The sequence below is a fragment of the Protomyctophum parallelum genome (genome assembly GCF_964188405.1).
Source record: "Protomyctophum parallelum genome assembly, chromosome: 3".
In the NCBI taxonomy this organism is placed as follows: Eukaryota; Metazoa; Chordata; class Actinopteri; order Myctophiformes; family Myctophidae; genus Protomyctophum; species Protomyctophum parallelum.
In genome coordinates, this window is record NC_139698.1 from 54294046 (window position 1) to 54314017 (window position 19972).

The 19972-nt window shown below is 44.0% G+C and overlaps 1 protein-coding gene across 6 annotated transcripts in view; it reads left to right on the top strand.

Moving 5' to 3' along the window:
• The window catches only part of map7d1a (MAP7 domain containing 1a), a 60545-nt gene that overhangs the window by 30073 nt on the left and 10500 nt on the right, over positions 1–19972 (top strand). For 2 of the 6 annotated variants that reach the window (XM_083761462.1, XM_083761463.1), the window contains 9 exons: positions 1402–1565; positions 2955–3060; positions 7010–7114; positions 8736–8858; positions 9389–9534; positions 10320–10450; positions 12800–13041; positions 15256–15526; positions 17702–17882. In XM_083761462.1, coding sequence (XP_083617588.1) covers positions 1402–1565; positions 2955–3060; positions 7010–7114; positions 8736–8858; positions 9389–9534; positions 10320–10450; positions 12800–13041; positions 15256–15526; positions 17702–17882 — 1469 coding nt within the window. The remainder of the gene's footprint in view (positions 1–1401; positions 1566–2954; positions 3061–7009; positions 7115–8735; positions 8859–9388; positions 9535–10319; positions 10451–12799; positions 13042–15255; positions 15527–17701; positions 17883–19972) is intronic. The other 4 variants (XM_083761465.1, XM_083761466.1, XM_083761464.1 and 1 more) reach the window with 3 other exon arrangements.

The window sequence follows — 19972 nt, forward strand, 5'->3', positions numbered from 1 at the left end:
TCGTCACTGTGAGACTGTTTCGTCCTCCCTCTGCCCGTGTTGCAGCCTGTGTAAAGCTGTGAAGTGAACATGATAAATCCAAGGCGTCGTCGTCATCCCCCGCACTCCCCATGCTGACCTCCTTCCAACCCCTTAAAGCTTTGCTCCGCCAGAAGTTAATTGTGTAGCTTTTGTTAAGTCAAACTGCTTTGTCCAAGAACTAACAACCTGAGCTGACATCTGCAGTGCAGCCGATAAGATGGAGTAGGAAAATACTGTGCTTGTCCCCCCTAGCTCGCTGCACCACGGTGGAGCAACACATGAAAAGCCCAGCTGTGTGCCTGTGATAAATCTTAGCATTGCTCCATGATCCAACAGTACCACAACCACCCCACGCAGAATACTACATAAGCATCTGATAAGCACTAAACAAACCAGTTGCTTCTGTAGCATCAACTGCAAGAACTAAGCCACGGCTCTTTACAAAAGCTGATTCTTCATGGAGGTTTTAAATCTGTGGCTGCAAAGAAATATGGAGGGCTGTGCATACAGTGAAGCTGCCGCTGAATACTGCATAATACCGTCTTTACACCCACTTTGGATGGCTCTGGGGATGGGGAGATATTACCATATCAAAGCACATGGTTTATTGGAGCTTGATACGATTAGCCGGATAACATGTCAGTTTAAGAGTAATGTATCAGAGCACAATTCTGTGGAACAGAGCAACAGAGGGGAAAAAAGTAATTACATTTATTTTCTCTCATAAAGAATACTTTATTTATTTAACATCTGAGAAGCAATTTTTGGATAAATTATGTGTGCATGTGGCAAGAAAGTATTTTTCTTGATCTATAAGTTACTTTTCTCATGTCCGCACAGCATTACAAAAAATTGAAAGTGAAGAGGTGCACTGGACCATGCAGTGGTAATTGTGACACACCATTTAACCCATTCTGAACGGGCACCCATTTTGGTGTTGGCATCATGTTATGCTTTAGCTATTGAAAAATAGCAGATCTACAAGCTCATAGCGCGCCACCGAGTGGCGCGCTACGAGCTTGTAGGTCTGCTATTTTTGAAAAAAATCGAAGAACGACTGACATTTTTAGAATCTGATCTCAGGTCAGAATGGGTTCATCAGACCAGTGTGTGTCCGGCGGAAACCTCGTATGAATCTGATCTCAGGTCAGAATGGGTTCATCAGACCAGTGTGTGTCCGGCGGAAACCTCGTATGAATCTGATCTCAGGTCAGAATGGGTTAATGGATCGAACCATTAAAAGCTAGCACAGAGAGAAAGAGCGAGAGATAGAGAGAGGGAATGAATGAATGAATGTGGGCCCCACGTTCTGGTACCCCACTTGTTACCTGCCCTGTCCGTCCCTCATGCCTCCCTCTACTGTCCCCCTCACCCCCCTAGCCTCTAAGAAGAACCAGTGGTTGGAGAAGGAGGAGAGGGCACGACAGCTCAGAGAGCAGCAGCTGGAGGGACGTCGCAGGAAGCTGGAAGAGCAGCGGATCAAGGCGGAGAAGCGCCGCGCCACCCTGGAAGAGAGGCAGAAACAGAAACTAGAGAAGAACAAGGTATGTAATCATTCAGAATGACTTATGACATTTTCTACTTTTGAGTCCCGTCAGTCCTTCGTCATGTTTTTTTTTTATAATGGTAGGCTTAACTTGCATACTACCAGGAGTCCCAAGGTGGGGAATTGTGTCTCAAAACTCTTTGCCCTGTCAACAATACCATAGTCGGGCAGCCGAGGTGGACGGGTGGGAAATTTGGTATATATTTTATTGGCCTAAAATATTGTCTATATAGTACATACATTCATGAATCCACTTGCTGACCGGCTGAAAGTATTGGGCAATCTTTTTATAGGGGTTTCTTGTGACCCTACCATTGACATCCTATGGCAGGCAAAAATGTCAAACTTTCCTTTTGCTTTAAGTAGCATGTGACATGTCAAACTAGGGGTTTTTCATGATTCTGAATCCATTCCAAGCATTAGTTTTGCATAAAATACACTCCTTGTGCTAAAAACAGCCATAGACATCATGACAAATGTGATGAGTTCAGCCCATTTTGGGCACATTTGGGTAAGTGGCTATGGCTGCTTTTAGCCCAAGGAGTGTATTTTGTGCAAAAGTAATGCTTGGAATGGATTCAGAATCATGAAAAACCCTTAGTTTGACATGTCACATGCTACTTAAAAAACATTTTTGCCAGCCATAGGATGTCAATGGTAGGGTCACAAGAAACCCCTATAAAAAAGATTGCCCAATACTAACAGCCGGTCAGCAAGTGGATTCATGAATGTATGTATATGTAGACAATACTTTAGGCCAATAAAAAATACTATATACCAAATTTCCCACTTTAAACAAAAGAAGCCTGTCGGCTGCTGGACTACCAATCCCACCCAGTGCTTTAGACAAACACTGACATGCACACTCATCGTAACATTACTGAGTTGGATTATTTATATGAGGTAAAGTTCCAACAATTGTAAAACTGAAGGCCGTTTCAGACGGTGAGCAAGTGAGGCAGGCGTTCTCGCCTGGACCATCTGCTCATGAGGGGCAGGGGACACATGGCGTGAAGAAAAAAGGTTTACCACAATCCAGGTCTAGTCGCTCGCAGGCACGAGCACGCGTCCGACAATTTCACGGGGCCGCGCCCATGAAAATACGCTAACCTCGCGCCTCAACTTCTCTGCGCGTCCAAAATAAACGCACGCCTCTCAATAAAAATAATTACTACTTTTCAGTCGCTCCCCGTCTGAAAAGGCCATAATGCTGGAGCTTGCAGTGAAACGTTAACCCTTGTTCAAGTTTGATTTGTCGAAGCGTATCTTGACCTTTTTGTTGTTGCACACAGCACTTATGTCTTATCGATGTACCATTGCCCAGTATACTGTACATGCTGTGCTCTGTAATTGACCGATATTCCTCTTTCCTGTCGCCCCTGTCCAGGAGCGATACGAGGCAGCCATCCAAAGGTCCACCAAGAAGACCTGGGCAGAGATCCGACAGCAGAGGTGGTCCTGGGCCGGGGCCCTCAGCCAAAACTCCAACCAGAGTGAGTATCCTGTTCCAACAATAACCTACTGAATACACAATACATCCTCTTATTGGAGGGGCGTGGGTGCTTTCCTGTCAAGGGATACAAGTTGAGCTCCTGACATTAATGGTAACGCATTTAAGCTCTATAGCTGTCTACTGTATGTACTGCAGTACATCAATCAACCAGTCAGACAGACAGACTGTCGTGTTTTCTCAGAACCTTGGGGACTCCTTTACCTTTTACCACTGTGCTGGCCTCAATCATCTCTGTACAGCTCACTAAATCCTCATTACCTCATGACATGATACATTAATTAATATTGTTTGATTAAATCACTCATGTTGAATCGCATGCATTAATCTCAGTCTCAGCCGTGTTCTACTACAGTAGTCTAATTTCCCTGCAGAGGAAATTTGGTCTTGATTGTAAGATAAAGTGGAAGGTTAGCTCATGAGACATGGGGCTGTATTTTGCGTGTTTTAAGTACCAGGTCTTATTCCCTAACTTGAGTAAACTAAAGACCTGGAGGCGTGATCAATGCTCTTTGGCCACTCAGAATAGATGAATGGCATTGATCACGCCTCCAGGTCTTTAGTTTACTCAAGTTAGGGAATAAGACCTGGTACTTAAGACACGCAAAATACAGCCGCTTGTATCACTGATGCCTATAGGCATTATTACGTTGAATTTGTATTATTACTGAAGAGCTTGGCACAAGCAAGCAGGCAATGTAACAAATTACCTTGTAGAGTACGAACTAGGTATCTATTTTTCTTCTTAACTGGTCATATTTTAAGTTAAAAGAAAATGACCTACACATGGACAAATGATCAATTGGTAAGATTTGGTTGGTTTGGTCTCTATCTCCTAAGGCAACTTAGGCCAAAATGGCCTACATTGGTGCAAGGTTTTGGATATGATGATAGTCTTGTTGCTGTCTAAATAAAGATCATTTAAAACTTGTTTTTTCTTGGTCTGCATCATTGTCCTCATCTTAGTTGACCACTTCCTCTGATATTAGCTAGTTCTTTGCCAGCAGATTAGTTTGCTTCTTAAATATCACTACTCCATGCTCATTAGCCCCTGGCATGTCCAGACTTATCGATTGCACAATGCAAATATGTATTCTGCTTTATTGCAGCAGTAAGCCAGGTTTGACCGGCTGTATGCGTTTGCTTAATGTGTATCTGGCATTGATTGATGTCCTGACTTAGCCCTGTCAACAGGGCCCTCAGATCAGAGTCCTTAGTGTCTGGGTTAGTGGGTACAGACAGTTGCTGAAAATGTAGAGGAGGTATGTAGCATGATGGATGTCAAACAATGTGTGCCAGCTTCCACACATGCAGCTCTACTGTAAATCTAAAGGGACTCGTTGCGTCTTTATGCCGTCTAATGAGCTCAGCCGCCCATGGACATTTTGGACAGTCAAATGTTTGGATCTCACACTCGCTCTTCCTGCCTGTCTGTCAGATGGTGATGATGACAGTAGAAGGGTGTAAACGGGCTGCATTGGACTGCTGAGGACCCAGGGAGTTATCTAGCAAATACTCCAGAGAGCCAGTCGCCTTGGCTTGCAAACAAAAAGAGCATTGTGCTTCCTCTTTACCAGCGGAGCCCCATTGTATCGGAATAAAGCCATTGAGGCCATGCCAGACTTAATACTTCCATTACGGTCTCTGAATAATGTCTGGTGGTGTTTTAGGGAGATTAACGAATCATTTTGATTGGAGTGCTTAAGAGAGATATGGAACTGGAAAACGATGAATGGCTGGAAAAGGAGGAAGAAAGGGTTTCAATCTGCAGTGCTGGCTTTTTCTGTATTAAGTTTGTCATATAAAGTTTTAAATACAGACAGTAGATGCAAATATCTGCCAGTGGCATTAGGTTTATTTGACTTGAGTCAAATAAACCAGTGGAGCTGAGTTTTCATACCAGTGTTGCGGACTCAATTTTTTCCTCTTGTACTGCCTTTTGTCCAGCACCTGGGCTACAGTGGAGGTGCATGCTCTATTTCCTTTATTATTCTGAATTGAGCCTGTTATTCGCCCCTCCAAAAGTGTCAGCAAACCCCTTCAACCGTGAAATGAATGCTGCATTGCCCAGCAGGCCCAACAGTCGTTTGTATCTTGTTCTACGCTTCAACTAGGGTTGCAAATGGTCAGAAACGTTATGGTAAATTTACTGTGTAACTTCTTCTATTAAACAAAAGTAATTTTCTTTCACGGTTGTACTTTTCCCAATAACCATTAAACATAATGTGTTTGTGATGACTTCGGCACTATTAAATAGTGTCTGGCCCCGATGGATGTACCGGAAATGTATTTATTTATTTTAGCATTAAAAAAATATTGTTTCTGATGGTGCATTCCAAAATATCATCGGACACTACAGCACAAAACTACTAAACTGAATGTCATGCAGTATGACTTTTCAGTAATCAGCGGTTTTCAGTAATCGGCGTAAATAAAATCTTATGTTTTTTATATAATGAATTTACTTTGGCTGAAAATACACATAATAAGGCAGTACTAGGTATTGTGGCATGTTTTGGCTGAAATATACTCCCATTAACACAACCATGCACTGTGCATTCAGTGCCATGTTTGAATTAAGCAATATTACACGAGAGGGTGTTGTTTAACGTGATTATTGCCACGACAGGGATGCGGTCAGGAACGAGACGAAGTCGAGTTCCGCAAGCATCACTGAAGTGGCAATAATCACGTTAAACAACACCCTCAAGTGTAATATTGCAATTCTACAACAGTTACCCTTAAAACAAAGAAAATCGCTGAAAAATATATTTTTTTAATGACAGATGTAGTCACTACGACCATAAATGTCCAAAGAAACTAGCTAGCCTAGCCACCGAGTTTGCTAGCGCTCTGGGAAAACAGAGCGGCTGAATTCTTTGTTTTGATTAGGTGGTGAACAGTAGTGGTTTGATCAACGGCTAGAAACCGTTTCAACCAATCAGATTGCTTCCTCTTAACGACCTGTTGTAGAATTATTTGCCACAGCATCCCCCATGAAAAGTGCATTCTCCCATTACGTTTGCAGAGTATCTTCTTCCATCATATTTACAGATGGCATTCTACCTAAATGCAGAGCTCACACCACGCTATGAGCTACGACTACTAGTCATAGGACTACATGCTTTCAGGTTTATACAAAAATGTGATATTGACAATGTCTTTTTCAAGTAATGAATACAATGAAAAGAGTTTACTCATTTGAACAAAGCTCAACTCGACAACCTTTCCCCCTTTCGAAAGGTTGACATTATAGTATTCTTATGCTTATGGTAAAAGGTTTACAGCCTGTGAAAGTAAATTGTATATTTCCATGTTCCAATTCATTCAGATGGAACGTTTCCAACATTTCGCAATCTACCTGGCTTGCTCTGAGATTTTCACAGCATCTCTCCATTTTACTTAACATTTTCTTTCTCAAATATTTTTTACCAGGAGGTTCATTATTTTTCTCCAGGAGGTTCATTATTTTTCTCCAGGAGGTTCATTCTGAATACATTTTATTTTGACACACTGTCTGAACTCTGAACTAATATTTTAATGTCCATTTTCACAAATGTATGCAGGTGGGATAAAACAAAAGAATACTCGGGAGTGTCATATTATTTACTTGTTACCAACGGTAGCTATATGTTAACCACATGAACCCTAGCGTCCATATTCTGGGAATTTCATAATAGAGACATTTTCGGTGAAAATAGCTGATCTACAAGTTTGTAAGCTTGTAGATCGGCTAGAGGGGCCCAAATATAAACCCCTGGGGGGGGCTCTGTTCAATGAAGTATATAGGGTTTGAGTGGTTAATATTGCACGTGGCGGTGCAGCATATTTTAAACGGAAGCATCATTCCACAGGAAGGTTCCTTTCAGTGACCCATCATGTGATGTGACCCCATGTGAACATCTGTGTTGGCTGCTCTCTTGGCTTCTCAGGCAGGTGCTTCGTGTCTGCGGTCAACCTGCCCAAACACGTGGACTCGGTTATAAACAAACGTCTCTCCAAGTCCTCTGCCACCCTCTGGAACTCGCCCAGTAGAAGTAAGGCAACGTCCGGGGGACGTCCACCCGCCCTCCTCTCCTCCCGCCTCCCTGTCGTCTGTCCCTCCCCGCCGTCAGCCATCTCAGCACCCCTTCCATTGTCTGTTAGGATTTTCAGTTGTTTCCGTTTCCCCTTCCTGAGTTCGGTCGTTCTCCTGTGCTTGATGGTTGACCACCGAATCATTTCCACCTTCCAAATCCACTATGAGTTGACTTTTTGGTGTGTTTGGCCTTGGTTGGTGTTATATTTTATAATATTTTTGGTGGGGTCACCTTTCCTCTGCATTTTGTTCATGTTCAAAATTTGTATGAATATGTTTTAATATGCACAATGTCATATTTGAATTTGATTCAAATCCTTCCTTAGGTGGTTCATTTTGTGTGGTGATGGTCATGTTCATTCCTGGTGTGTTTATACTGTCAATTGGGTCTTCTGTTCATTCCTGGTGTGTTTATACTGTCAATTGGGTCTTCTGTATATTTGTATTATTTTGCATCATGCCCGGCTGGCTAACCATTTATCCATTTGAAGGTGTGGAGGTGAGTGGATTATGTATGGGCAACCATGCAAATCAACAATAGATTATTTATTATATACATTACAGACTAAGATTTCAGAGCTGTCCACCCTTCACAGAGTGTTAGCAGAGTGCAGGTGCAGACTAGAGTCCCTTGTTTTAGAAAGTGAAATAGGTCGCTGTGTAGTCCGATGCCTGTGTGGTGAGTCGACATTTTTTAATAATGTGCTCTTCCCTGGAGCACCAAACTACACTGCTAGAAAACAGACAAAAGGTGAATGGACAGCCTTCACCTGTCCCTCCCAGCCAGACTCCTTATCACCTTTTCACCTTTTGTTTCTTCCTTTGTCTCCAGCATGCTTTTGGCCTCTTTTTTTCCATCTTGTTTATTATGCTCTCGCTTCTTCTTTTGTCCTTTCCGGTCAAAACATTTTTCCCCCTCGACTCTTTCTCTCTATTCTCTCTCAATGCTCTGCCACACAAACCTTAGTATTCAGTACAGGATGTCAGTGCAGTTCCTCAGTAGTCCAAGAAGCATCTCTCTCACTACCCCAAGAAACTGCTGACAAGTCTCGGCACAAAGCCCCGGTTCTCTGAATCTCTGTTTGAGGCTGGAGTTATAAATAACTGATTCATTGTCTAGACAAGTATTTCAAATCTTCATGTCTTTCATGGGTGATGATAACAGGCCAGCTCAGGACATTTAGGACATTTAGTGACCTTGTTTCCTACCTCTTTCGTGTGTGGAAATCTCTTTCTGTGTCATTAAACTCTTATGGGTAGTGGTTGTTCTACAGAAGAATGGTGGTTCTTTACGATTGGGCTTCATTGCAACTTGTAGACACATGCATATTCCTTGAATTTGATTATGGGGTTTCTATTTTGTTTGCTTATATCAGGGTATCACTTTAATATGTCTACTCCTGTGTGTCCACTGTTTTGATCATCTTAATAAGCTCCTTTTAAATTACAAAGACTAATGCGACTGCATATACAGTAATACTGATTTTGAGCTGAGCTGTGATTTGAACCCTGGCATTGGATCAGTGACATCTTCCTGGCTGAATGTGAAATGACACCTTGACGTTTGTCCCCTCCCTCAGACCGTAGCCTGGCATTGAGCCCATGGGAGAGCAGTATCGTGGATCGACTGATGACGCCCACCCTGTCCTTCCTGGCTCGAAGCCGCAGTGCGGCCAGTGTCCTCAGTAACGGCAAGGATGGACGTAAGTAGACACGCAGTACTGTGCACCGCTGGTTCTCAAAGTGATGTCTGGGGCTCCAGGGGTCTTGAAGGGTGTTCTAGTGGGTCCCCAGATAAATGAGGAACTGGTTAACCATATACTAATAATCACTGATCTACAAAGCACACTTCACATATTTAGGCAGTGTCATAGACAGTCAGTCAGGGTGGCACGGATGCAGACGTCCGAGCCAGAAGGCAAGAGCCACATTTATCCAACTCAAGAACATTTGGAGCTGTAAAGAAATCAACCAGTAAGTCAGTACAGTCATTTGAGCTGTTTTTGAAAACATTTGGAAAAATCTTAAAAAATAAACATTAACCGAAATCTTCTCTTATGATCTTCTCTTTGATAAAAATATTTTCCGCAGCCAAATACAAATCAATATGGGGGGTCCAATGACATGAAAATGTTTGAGAATCACTTTGTACGGAATTGTGCGTTTTTGGCATTGGCATTGCGACCATTCAGTGCATGGATAATGGACGTTGTGACATTACTTGTGACCCCAGAATCCCCCCTGTGCCCCCGCTCCGCCTCAGCCAGCCCCCTGACCCTGTGTGCCCACCGGCCCCATCACCGCTGCTCCGACCGCTGGAGGGTGACTTCCAGCACGCCAGACATCACGCAGCGCCAGCACAGACGTAGCTCTGCACCTGTACGTCCGCCATATTGGCTTGTTTTATGGTCACTTAACCCATTTTGACCTGAGATCAGATTTCTGAAAAAGCTATGTTTCTATGTCAGTGGTTCTTCGATTTTTCAAAAATAGCAGACCTACAAGCTCGTAGCGCGCCACTCGGTGGCGCGCTATGAGCTTGTAGATCTGCTATTTTTTCAATAGCTAAAGCATAACACAATGCTAACACCAAAAGGCGTTCCAGCCCAAAATGGGTTAATTGTTGCATTGGTACCATGTTGAGAATACAGAGCCAGACAGAGCATAAACTGAAGCCTCATAAACAAAACAAAAATGTGTATGGAATGTAATATGAAATACAGCATGAAATGTAATACAGGAACCCGCAACACAAATAGTATCCACCCACACTGAAGACATATGGTTTGTTCGCTGCCAAGAGGCTGATCATTTACTTGGCCTTGCATTTCTGTTCAGTTTTTTGTAATATTTGGATTTGACACACTGAGAAAAGAATATCCCAAAATGAAACCATGCCCTGCTCTGCTTAATCTCTCCCTTGTATTCTGCTGTTTTTGCACAGCTCATAATTAACTGTTTTATTTACCGTAGTTTCCTTCATAACTGCACCATGGTTACAACAATGCTACTGTATGTGGGAGCTCTTCTCAGCATATTTTTATTTAATTTTACAACACCGGAAACATGAAAACAAATTAACAATAAGCAGATAGCACACACATTATGGTAATCGTCTCTGCATATTTTTATTAGATTTTAATTTTTTTCATTTGTTTTCATAGCTGGATAAAAATAAGAAAGAGAAGAAAGACAAGGAGCGAGAGAATGAGAAGGAGAAGATCGCTCTCACTAAAGAGAAGGTGTTAAAGAAGAGACAGTCTCTACCAAGTATGAGACACAGACCTGATCCAAGGTAAGACTTTGACATGTTGAATTTCTCCATTACACACTTGCACTCATCAGAGTCGTGGTCAGTTCACTTTGTCTTCGTTGACAGTATTGTCAAATGTATTTTCTTCCAATTTCAACAGCTATTCTTCAACTTCAAAACACCTTACAGTAGCTTTCATGAGAATGAAGACACTGTATCATTATGAATATGAAACTAGCTCAGTGGCCTTGTGGTTAGAGTGTCTGCCCTGAGACTGGGATCCCTGGCCGGGTCATACCAAAGACTTTAAAAATGGGACCCAATGCCTCCCTGCTTGACACTCAGCATCAAGGGTTGGATTGGGGGTAAGTCCCTGTGACATACTAGCGTCATGTCCAGGGGGTGTACTTGTACATCAAGCTGCCTCACGCTACAGAAACAGGAGATAGGCTCCTGCCCTATGGGCCTCATGGCTCGGCAAGGCTACTTTACTAATAAACTTTAAATCTGATCATTGCAATAATCACTTGCACCAACATTCACATTATTTCCCTAACTCTGCTAATCAGAATTATTTGTCTTTGCTTTTTATCTGCAACAAAGATTAGGATACATAAACTGTTATTGATCCTGAGAGAAATTGAGTTGTCAAAGCAGCACCACAGTAAGGATGAAACACAGCTACACTTAATAAGGGTACACATTTAGTAGTAGCACTAATTAAAATAAGATGACGATAATAAAAGTCTTAACGTCCAACCTGGCCATCTGCGCCTGCACTGGTCAGATTTGCATAATGTATGAACCATTCTAGGTAAAGATTGCGGCGTAAGATGTATTGGTATTCACAAGCTTGTGCAGTGCAGTTATTGATTCAATTATTAATTGCCTTTCCCCCTCTTTGGTCTTCCAATACATTATTCTTCCAATAATTGTCTTACTATCAAAGAGAATACCAGCACTCACAGAAAAGAGCTTACAACAGCACTTTTATTTAGTTGTCACGGGCAGCTTACAGGTAATGCTGCCTGTGGCAGCATAGGTAATGCTGCCTGTGGCAGCATAGGTAATGCTGCCCGTGACTACCAAATATAATCACCTTCAGGACATTTCCGTGAGTGCTGGTATTCTCTTTGATTGTGCATCCGGTAAAAAAGGAAGGAGTTCTATTCTATTGCAAACTTCTGTACTGCCATGAAAAACTGTCCTTTGGCTCTCGGTTAAATTCTCCACATAAGCAATTTAACCCATTCTGAACGGGCACCCATTTTGGTGTTGGCATCATGTTATGCTTTAGCTATTGAAAAATAGCAGATCTACAAGCTCGTATCGCGCCACCGAGTGGCGCGATACGAGCTTGTAGGTCTGCTATTTTTGAACGACTGACATTTTTAGAATCTGATCTCAGGTCAGAATGGGTTCATCAGAACAGTGTGTGTCCGGCGGAAACCTCGTATGAATCTGATCTCAGGTCAGAATGGGTTAAGGCAGAGCAGCATGAAGCCCGGAAGAGATCGGTACAACCATTAACAACCTTTACTACTTGTGAAAACTGTATTCCGCAGCCTTGTATTCTGAAGATGGCATTTGAAGAATGTTATATACTGTATTGTGGTGCTCTCCACAGTCCACACAGAGCACAATATTGCGTACACTATTGTAGTCCACACAGAGAGCACAATATTGCGTACGCCATTTTAGATATTGGCTATTTTCCGCGTGTCACACTAATGTAGGACGGAGTATAAATTCAGCGTTAAGACTCCCATGACCTCCCAATGATGACCTCATCTTAAGGCCAACAAAAACTAGGTCAGTGAAGGAGTGACGGTGTTTATGGTTATTTCATTCACTTAAATGAGCCTAGGCAAGGAAACTAAAAGCATGGCATGCCAGTCTGAGGGGGACAGATCGCTCATAGTCAACCCCTAGCTCGCAGGAATTAATTGGCTATGTGACATAGTGGAGGGAGAATGGAGTGCCTCTGACTCAACAGAATTGTGTCTAGCAGGAGCTAGCGGTGGCAAAGGCGTGGCGGGAAACCGTGTTCTCTGCAGTAATGGATGTTTCCCTGCTGCTGAATGCTGCTCTGCCCACTTACTGCTAGGAGTCAGACCCATAATGCACTTAGAGGAATAGTGCCAGGAGGAGACGGACGCATAATACACTTAGAGGAATGACGCAATGTTTCAAGTGCTTTGTGTGTTTTGGATTTGTTGGGTCGGGGTCATGATTTCTTAAGGACAACAGTACATTGTATCAGCTAATATAATGAAAACAATACTTAAGCTATTATGTTTGCATATATTTGTATACACTATAGCACTGGTCTGCATGTTTGTATCAAGAGCGTGTTCTATTGAGGTTTTCCTTTTTTTTTTCTTCCCCCAGTCCCAGTCCTTTATCAAGACGGCCCTCCTCTCCAGGGATTCCCAAGGGCAGAACCACGTCTCCCAGCCCCGCTGCCTCCCCGAGCCACAAGCCCCTGGCCGCCCGTGGCAGCCCCTCCACCCCCAAGGCCAGGCCCAAGAGAGCTAGGACTCCTGCCAGGATAGTCCACAAACGCACGTCCTCTCCCGTTCCCTTGGAGAGAGCCAGGGAGCCCCGCAGGCCTTCCACCCCAGAGAGCAGGGGTGAGTACAAGACAGAGCTGGTGATAAGTGGTTGCAGACAGTATGGTGACTTTTCACTTCATAGTACCAGCTCCATGTGTTTCAGCTGTGTTTTTAAACCCAGTATTGTGTAGAAACAGATGGCTTATTCATTATTATTATGTGTTGTTGCGCGCACACTCACACAGTCACTGGTTACTTTGAGTCCGTGGTGGGACTGGGAAATAAATAATGCGTGGAAGAACTTGGCATCCCGTTTTGTGGCGATGAAAGGTGGTGTGTGTGTGTGTGTGGCTGGCTGGCCATCGTAGACACACGCGCACACCCTGGGTAAATAGTATGTGTACTGCGCTCGCTCACTCACTCACACACTCACACTAAAGAAATTTCAAACAAACAAACACTCGCGCACTTGTCAATTCAAGTCCCCCCGGCCCCGCGATGCGATACAAAAATCGATGTGTTTTTCAGGTTGTTGCCGGCGTGTTGTTGCTAATGCTGGCGGTGGCCGTCATGGGTCCTTATTAGTGTAGTTTGTCAATGGTGAGGTGGAGTGTTCGCCTGTCCGGCACAGCAGCCAGAGGGGGAGGGGGCCGAGTTAGGATGAGCTGGTGTGGAGCAGAGGCAGCGAGGTTGGACATTGAGGGGTCGGAAATCATCCCCGTCGCGTGGTTGATGTAACGTGTGTGTCACTGTGAAGGCTGTAGACTAAAATGTGCCATTGGACTGGCGGAGTTGGCGTAACTTGGCAAAGTGGTGACGATTTTGACGTAGGCTGGTGGTCTTTGCGCAAGAATGTGTTATTTCATAGAAATGGGTATTGTACTGTAAATATGACAGTTGCATGGATGCAAACTTGCAAAGTAGTGGTTGATGTCTGGACAGGCATGCTGTTGGTGTTGTGCATGGTGAGATGTGTGCAAACGGTGTGGTTTGGTAGGAGAAGGCGGGCAAAGGATGGGGCTATTAGTGTGGCAGGATATTGACAGCCATTCAAAATCCATCAGAAGAACACCTGGGATGCAATCGGTGTCACTCACCCTTGGAAAGATTTGTTATTAATGGAGATTATTATGAATAGCTAACTCTAGCTGGTAGGCTAGCGGTCATTACCTCCGGTAGGCTACAACTATCTGCTTCTTTTAATGAATAATTATAGTCAGATTATCCATATATCTTGCTGCATGTGTCTTTCAGCACCACTGAGATGGAGATCTCTTTCTCTCCCTCTGACTCAGACACAGGCTCACACAGCTGAACTGCTTGTTACTGTTTGAAGCCATTGTTTACAGAACAAATCGTGCGGACGCTCACATAATTATCGTTGCAGTGCTTGGTGTGACTGATCCTTTGGTCTACACTTGGAACCAAAGTTTCATTCGGCACCTCTTGAGAGACTATATACTTTGTCTCATAAGAGACATTAGTCTTTGTGGCTGAGTCATACTGTAATATTTTAATACACTGGGAGTTGTTATACTGGCCTTGGCTTTACTTCCCATGACTGGGAAAGAATGTATTTGAGCTTGGATCTCTCCGCTATTGGAAAAAATGAATCAGCAACTGGAAACTCAAGTATATCTGTCAGAGAGCTGCAACGGAGCCAAGCAAAGATTACCATCAGACTCAATTAGGCATGGCACCGCACACAGCTCTTTAGTCAGAGCCTGTCCCACAAGCACCAAGAGGCTGTGCTAATCAGCCTTAATTATATCATTATAAGCTACTCAAACACAAGCAATAGCTTGCCCAAATACATGGTGTGCGTATCTGATAAAATTATGAAGTGACTTTAAAGGTTGTTGAGAGATGGATCTGCACAGATGTGTCGAGAAAGTAGTAATAATCGTCACTGCTGTTGTCTCCTTTGAGAGCAAAATATGTATTGTACTCGTATGGAATCAGTATCTGAACCGTCTCACTTGAAGGTCTGATTAGTGATACAAATGGGTCGCTCAATCATCTGAAATCTTTTTGTTTCTCTCTAGAACGTCATGGGAGTCTAGGTGATGATTATTTTAAACTGTATTTCCTGTATTTTGGGGCTGCAATGGTTTTAGTTACTGTTTGTTGGTAATATGTTTTAACATTGGAGTAAGCTATATTTTGACATCCAAAGATCAAACTCTTTGAAAATATACAGTATCTGAATATCACTCTACATTTACATGTTGAAAAAACCTCTCTGTGCCTTTTAATATCCACTCCTCTCCACGCCTTGTTTTCCTGATTTAGGCTCTCCTACAGTTCCCGCCAATGCTGTATCCTCGGCCTCGGTCACACCTTCACCAATCGCAACCCCCGCCACGCCTTCATCGCCTGACCAGGTCCAATCAGCCGCCCGTGTTCCTGCGCCATCACCCGCCCCCTCCCCAGCATCCAAATCCATGGCCGGCACCAACGATCAAGAGGAGGCCGTGCGCATGCTGGCGGAGAAACGACGGCAGGCCCGCGAACAGAGGGAGAGGGAGGAGCAGGAGCGCCGCGAGCAGGAAGAGAAGGAGAGGTCAGAGCAGCAGCTTAATGCCTTCCAACCATAGACTGTAAAAAATATGGACAAAGCGTTCCCCGGGTCTAACATGAACGTAAAATGAAGCCTGTAATAATATGCTAATTCCTGATGTAAGTCGCCATCTTTCTAGATCCGTTTGGTACCAGCTGGCCATTGGCTGGCTCCGTTTTGGACCAGCTGGTCATTGGCTGCCCAGACAACGAGGCGGGACTTCCCCCCTTCTTCTCCGTTGGTTTTTATTTTGACTCGAGTGGGAGGAGAAGACTCTTGAGTGGGAGGGGAATCCCGATCATAGACTGTAACGGTAGCCACGCCCCTCAGAACATACGCGACTTTATGGTCATCTTTTTAATTAATGGGACCATAATTTTCCAAAAAGAATATTATGACATTAGAAATGAGACTTTAAACTAGTGACTGGAAGAAGAAAGTATTCATGACCATGTTTATTAAGGTAATACAGTCTAGGTGAAGTTGGGCCAAAATACATGGGCCTCTATGGAGCTATGGGGCTTTTTGGGTCCAGTCCAGCGCCACAACAGGCCATTATATGAACTACCGATTTCAAATGAGGCTTCACGAAATATCTGGCTGACTGCCCCCCTGCTTCCAACACACATGTCCAAATGGGTGCAGTGCATGCTTTGTGCCAATCGCACAACTATCAAACTCCCAACTACGCGGAAGACTGGGTAGATGAAAGGAGTTTCAGAGGCCGCAGTGCAAACTGCCAAATCACCCTCCAGTATGTTCTCATGCTTGCTTTAGCCAAGATATCTTTCCATCAGTCCTCAGTCTCACTACTCGGAAATGTGACAGGCTGTCTTTAATAGCATATAAAAATAGGCCATGTGATAATGAATCATTTAAAATTCATTATGTCACCTTCACTCCATATGAAATGAGTTTCCTGGGCCAAGCATTCTAATTAGTTATAGACACATTGCAGTCGTACTGTTGATTCCATCTAGTTGTGCTTCACTGCGTATTGTGGTAGTCAGGGAACTAGTTGAGTATCTTTTATTTCATTCTTTATGCTCATGACTTCAATATATTTATTGATGGCTATTCTTTAAAAAGATGCCCAATTTGATTGCAATTTTCCAGCCCATTACTTTAACTTAAACGCAAATAAAATACTTTTCAGTCAGATAACTCACAAATTGATTGAACTAATATTTTTTTATTGAGCACAAATATTTTATTTTGGCGTTCGTCTCTGCTACGTTTTTCTCCCTGCTCGGCACAATTGTACAACCCTCATTAACCATTAAAAGCAGGGAGATAGATATACAATAACAACCCCCCTTGGGGAACAGGAATAGCACCGGTGGTGCTGGGGTGGCGGTGGGAGCAAACGGTGCATAACAACACCAGGAACACATATGCAGAGGAAGGAAGACAGGAAGAATCCAGTCTTAGGTGAGCTTAAATACCCCGCCCAATTGGTCAGTTGATTGCCACGTCATCGAATGACATGTGGGTCTTGCATTGCAATACCACTGAATGAGCCCATTGAGTATATCTGACTGAACTAACTCCACAACCTACGTATCATTTATGTACTATTAGTTTAGTCCAAATTCTTCTGTTGCGCAATGTGTGGTGGAATAAACATTGACTGCTTTGCTTTTTTATACAGTACAGAAAATGTCCCCAAAGATTTCATGTCAAATGACGATCAGTATATGACTTATCACATAATCTTGATGCCATGTTCTATCATGTGTGCTCCTCAATGAGACCTCACAAAGCGGAGGGTGTGTGTGCACATTTATATCCCCCTGGAGAGTGTAGGGGGTTGACAACTATATGACAGCTCTCTCCAATAAGGTCGGTAAGCTTTAAAGGATTGGCCATGGCGTGAAGCCAGACCCGCCAGTCCTCTTGTTACGTGTACAAGCAAGCGTGGACTCCTGTTGTCACTCACTATTATCAATGTCACATATCCGCGTTTCCGGTTTCCCTAAACACTCTAATTTCCTTGGCCTGTGCTGCACTATCAAATATCAATACAATGGACACTGTGTGCTTTTGTTTGTACTGTATCTCGGCTACAAGAGATTGATATATAGATCGTCTGTTTTCCACAGCGGCTTATGCTTGAGAAACACCCCTTGGCATTATAGGTCAAACTTGCCTAATGCACCTCATACTTTATTCCCCCAGGGTCCTGAGAGAGGAGCGAATAGCGAGGGAGGCAGAGGAGAGCAGTCTCAGGGAGGAGGAGGCCCGCGTCATGGCCGAAGAACAGCGGAAGAGGGACGAGCTACAACGCCTGCAGGAGGAGGAGGAGGCGCTAGAGAGAGTCAAGGCCGAGCAGGAGGAGAATGAACGGCAACAGAAACAGGTAAACGGACGTTCACATTTCCAGGAGCTCCCTGAACTATCTTGACACAAGCTTGAATAATGGTCCTACATTTTTGCACTCTCTGAGTTGCATTAATGTTTATAAGATTAATGCAGTACACATATCAGTAGAACATCCTTTTTGTGTGTGTAGAGCGAGAGACACAGGAAACAGGGCTGAGAGTCGCGGTGTGACACGCAGCAGATTCACCACCGGGACACACTGTTAGCCTACAGTATGTGTGGTGTGTGCCTTAACCATTTGGCCATCTTGACCCCGGTTAACTGGCCTCGGTTAACTGGGTTTAAGCTGGACAGAGTTCATAAACATGACAACCTTTCAGATCCGTGTCATTCCTTAAATGTCACACAACTCAAAACATTTGGTAGACGTCATATTAGATGTTGCACTGTGAGGTTGTTTGGGAAGATTAAATGACATTCATATAAGCGGCTAATTCATTAGATGTGTCCAGGAGCGCAGATGATGGTGGAATTGAAGGCACTTTTGCTTGAGGAGACGACATAGGTTTCAGGCACTTCCTTGACAGCTGTTACTGCTTGTCAAGCGGGATCAAGACACCTTTGGTCACACAATACATCTTCCCCAGGCGGGGAACAGACTGTATGGTCTGGTGTAGAGGGCAGCACGGGTCCACCCGGACCCGAATACCCGAGAACCGAGCCGGGTCGGGTGCAAAATATTGACGTGCCGTCGGGGAACGGGTCGGTTCCATTTCAAAGCTGTGGATCTCGTTTCGGGTATCTGAAATGCAGAATACCCGAAATAACCGTGAGGATCCGAGATTCATAAATTAAACCCTTCAACTTTAAAAATAGGTTTCAAAAATAGACATGCGTGCGTTGTAATTATTACATTCTAAAGTCCATATTGTCTGTTGAACAGAGTCAACGAGGGCTGGGTCTCGTCATGCACCTCGACATGAGCGAGAGCGCTCTCTCTCTCTCTTTCGCTTGCGCACACACACACACACTGACACACACACACACACACACATGCACACAGTCACACACATGGCTATATTAATGCAATCATGGCGGCCCCCTTCAGCGAGCGAGGTGAGCGGGGTGCACGTTGCTCATAGTCTCATGTCATGTTAAAGCATATAATATTGCACTATATGGGTCCGGATCTCGGATCGGATCAGCGCCGTTTTGGTCAAAACTTCTCGGCTCCGTTTCGGACCAGATCCAAAACTTTCGGGTCCGGTTCCGGGCCGGGTGCGGCCAATTGGAGTGTTCTCGGATGCAGTATTGTTGAAGGGTTGAAGGGTTTAATTTATAAATCTCGGATCCTCACGGTTATTTCGGGTATTCTGCAATTGTATGGACCCGTGCTGCCCTCTAGTCTGGTGGTAAAGAGGCCGGCCAGTAACCCAAAGGTCTTCGGTACGTTCCCCAGCACCAACAGGAGGGTGTATTCCTGTTGTGAGCTGGGGACTGAAGGTCGGCTGTTATTCTGCAGTGCCCATCGTCTCTGCCCAAGGCCAAGTGCCCTTGAGCAAGGCACTGGGCACCTGTGCTAGCCTCTGACCTCTCTGATGAAATATATGGGGGAGTGTGTGTGTGTATTCCAGTTGCCTTGACATTGACAATACTGTTAACCCAGCCATTTGACCGGGCACCCATTTTGGTGTCAGCATCATGTTGTGCTTTAGCTATTGAAAAATAGCAGATCTACAAGCTCATATCGCGCCACCGAGTGGCGATACGAGCTTGTAGGTCTGCTATTTTTTGAAAAATCGAAGAACGACTGACATTTTTAGAATCTGATCTCAGGTCAGAATGGGTTCATCAGACCAGCGTGTGTCCGGCGGAAACCTCGTATGAATCTGATCTCAGGTCAGAATGGGTTAATATAACTGTGTGCCCTATTATCTTTAGCAGTAGCACACAGCCTGTTGGTGGGCATACATTATGCACTTCTCTATAGGACATTACTCAGTCCACTGCATTACTGCCTCAGTCACTGTCTCAACAGTCCTCTCCAAAACACCATACCATCTACTGTCCTCAATCAATGTGATTGTTTGTTGTCTGGGACAGTAGATGTACCGTAATTCCAAACAG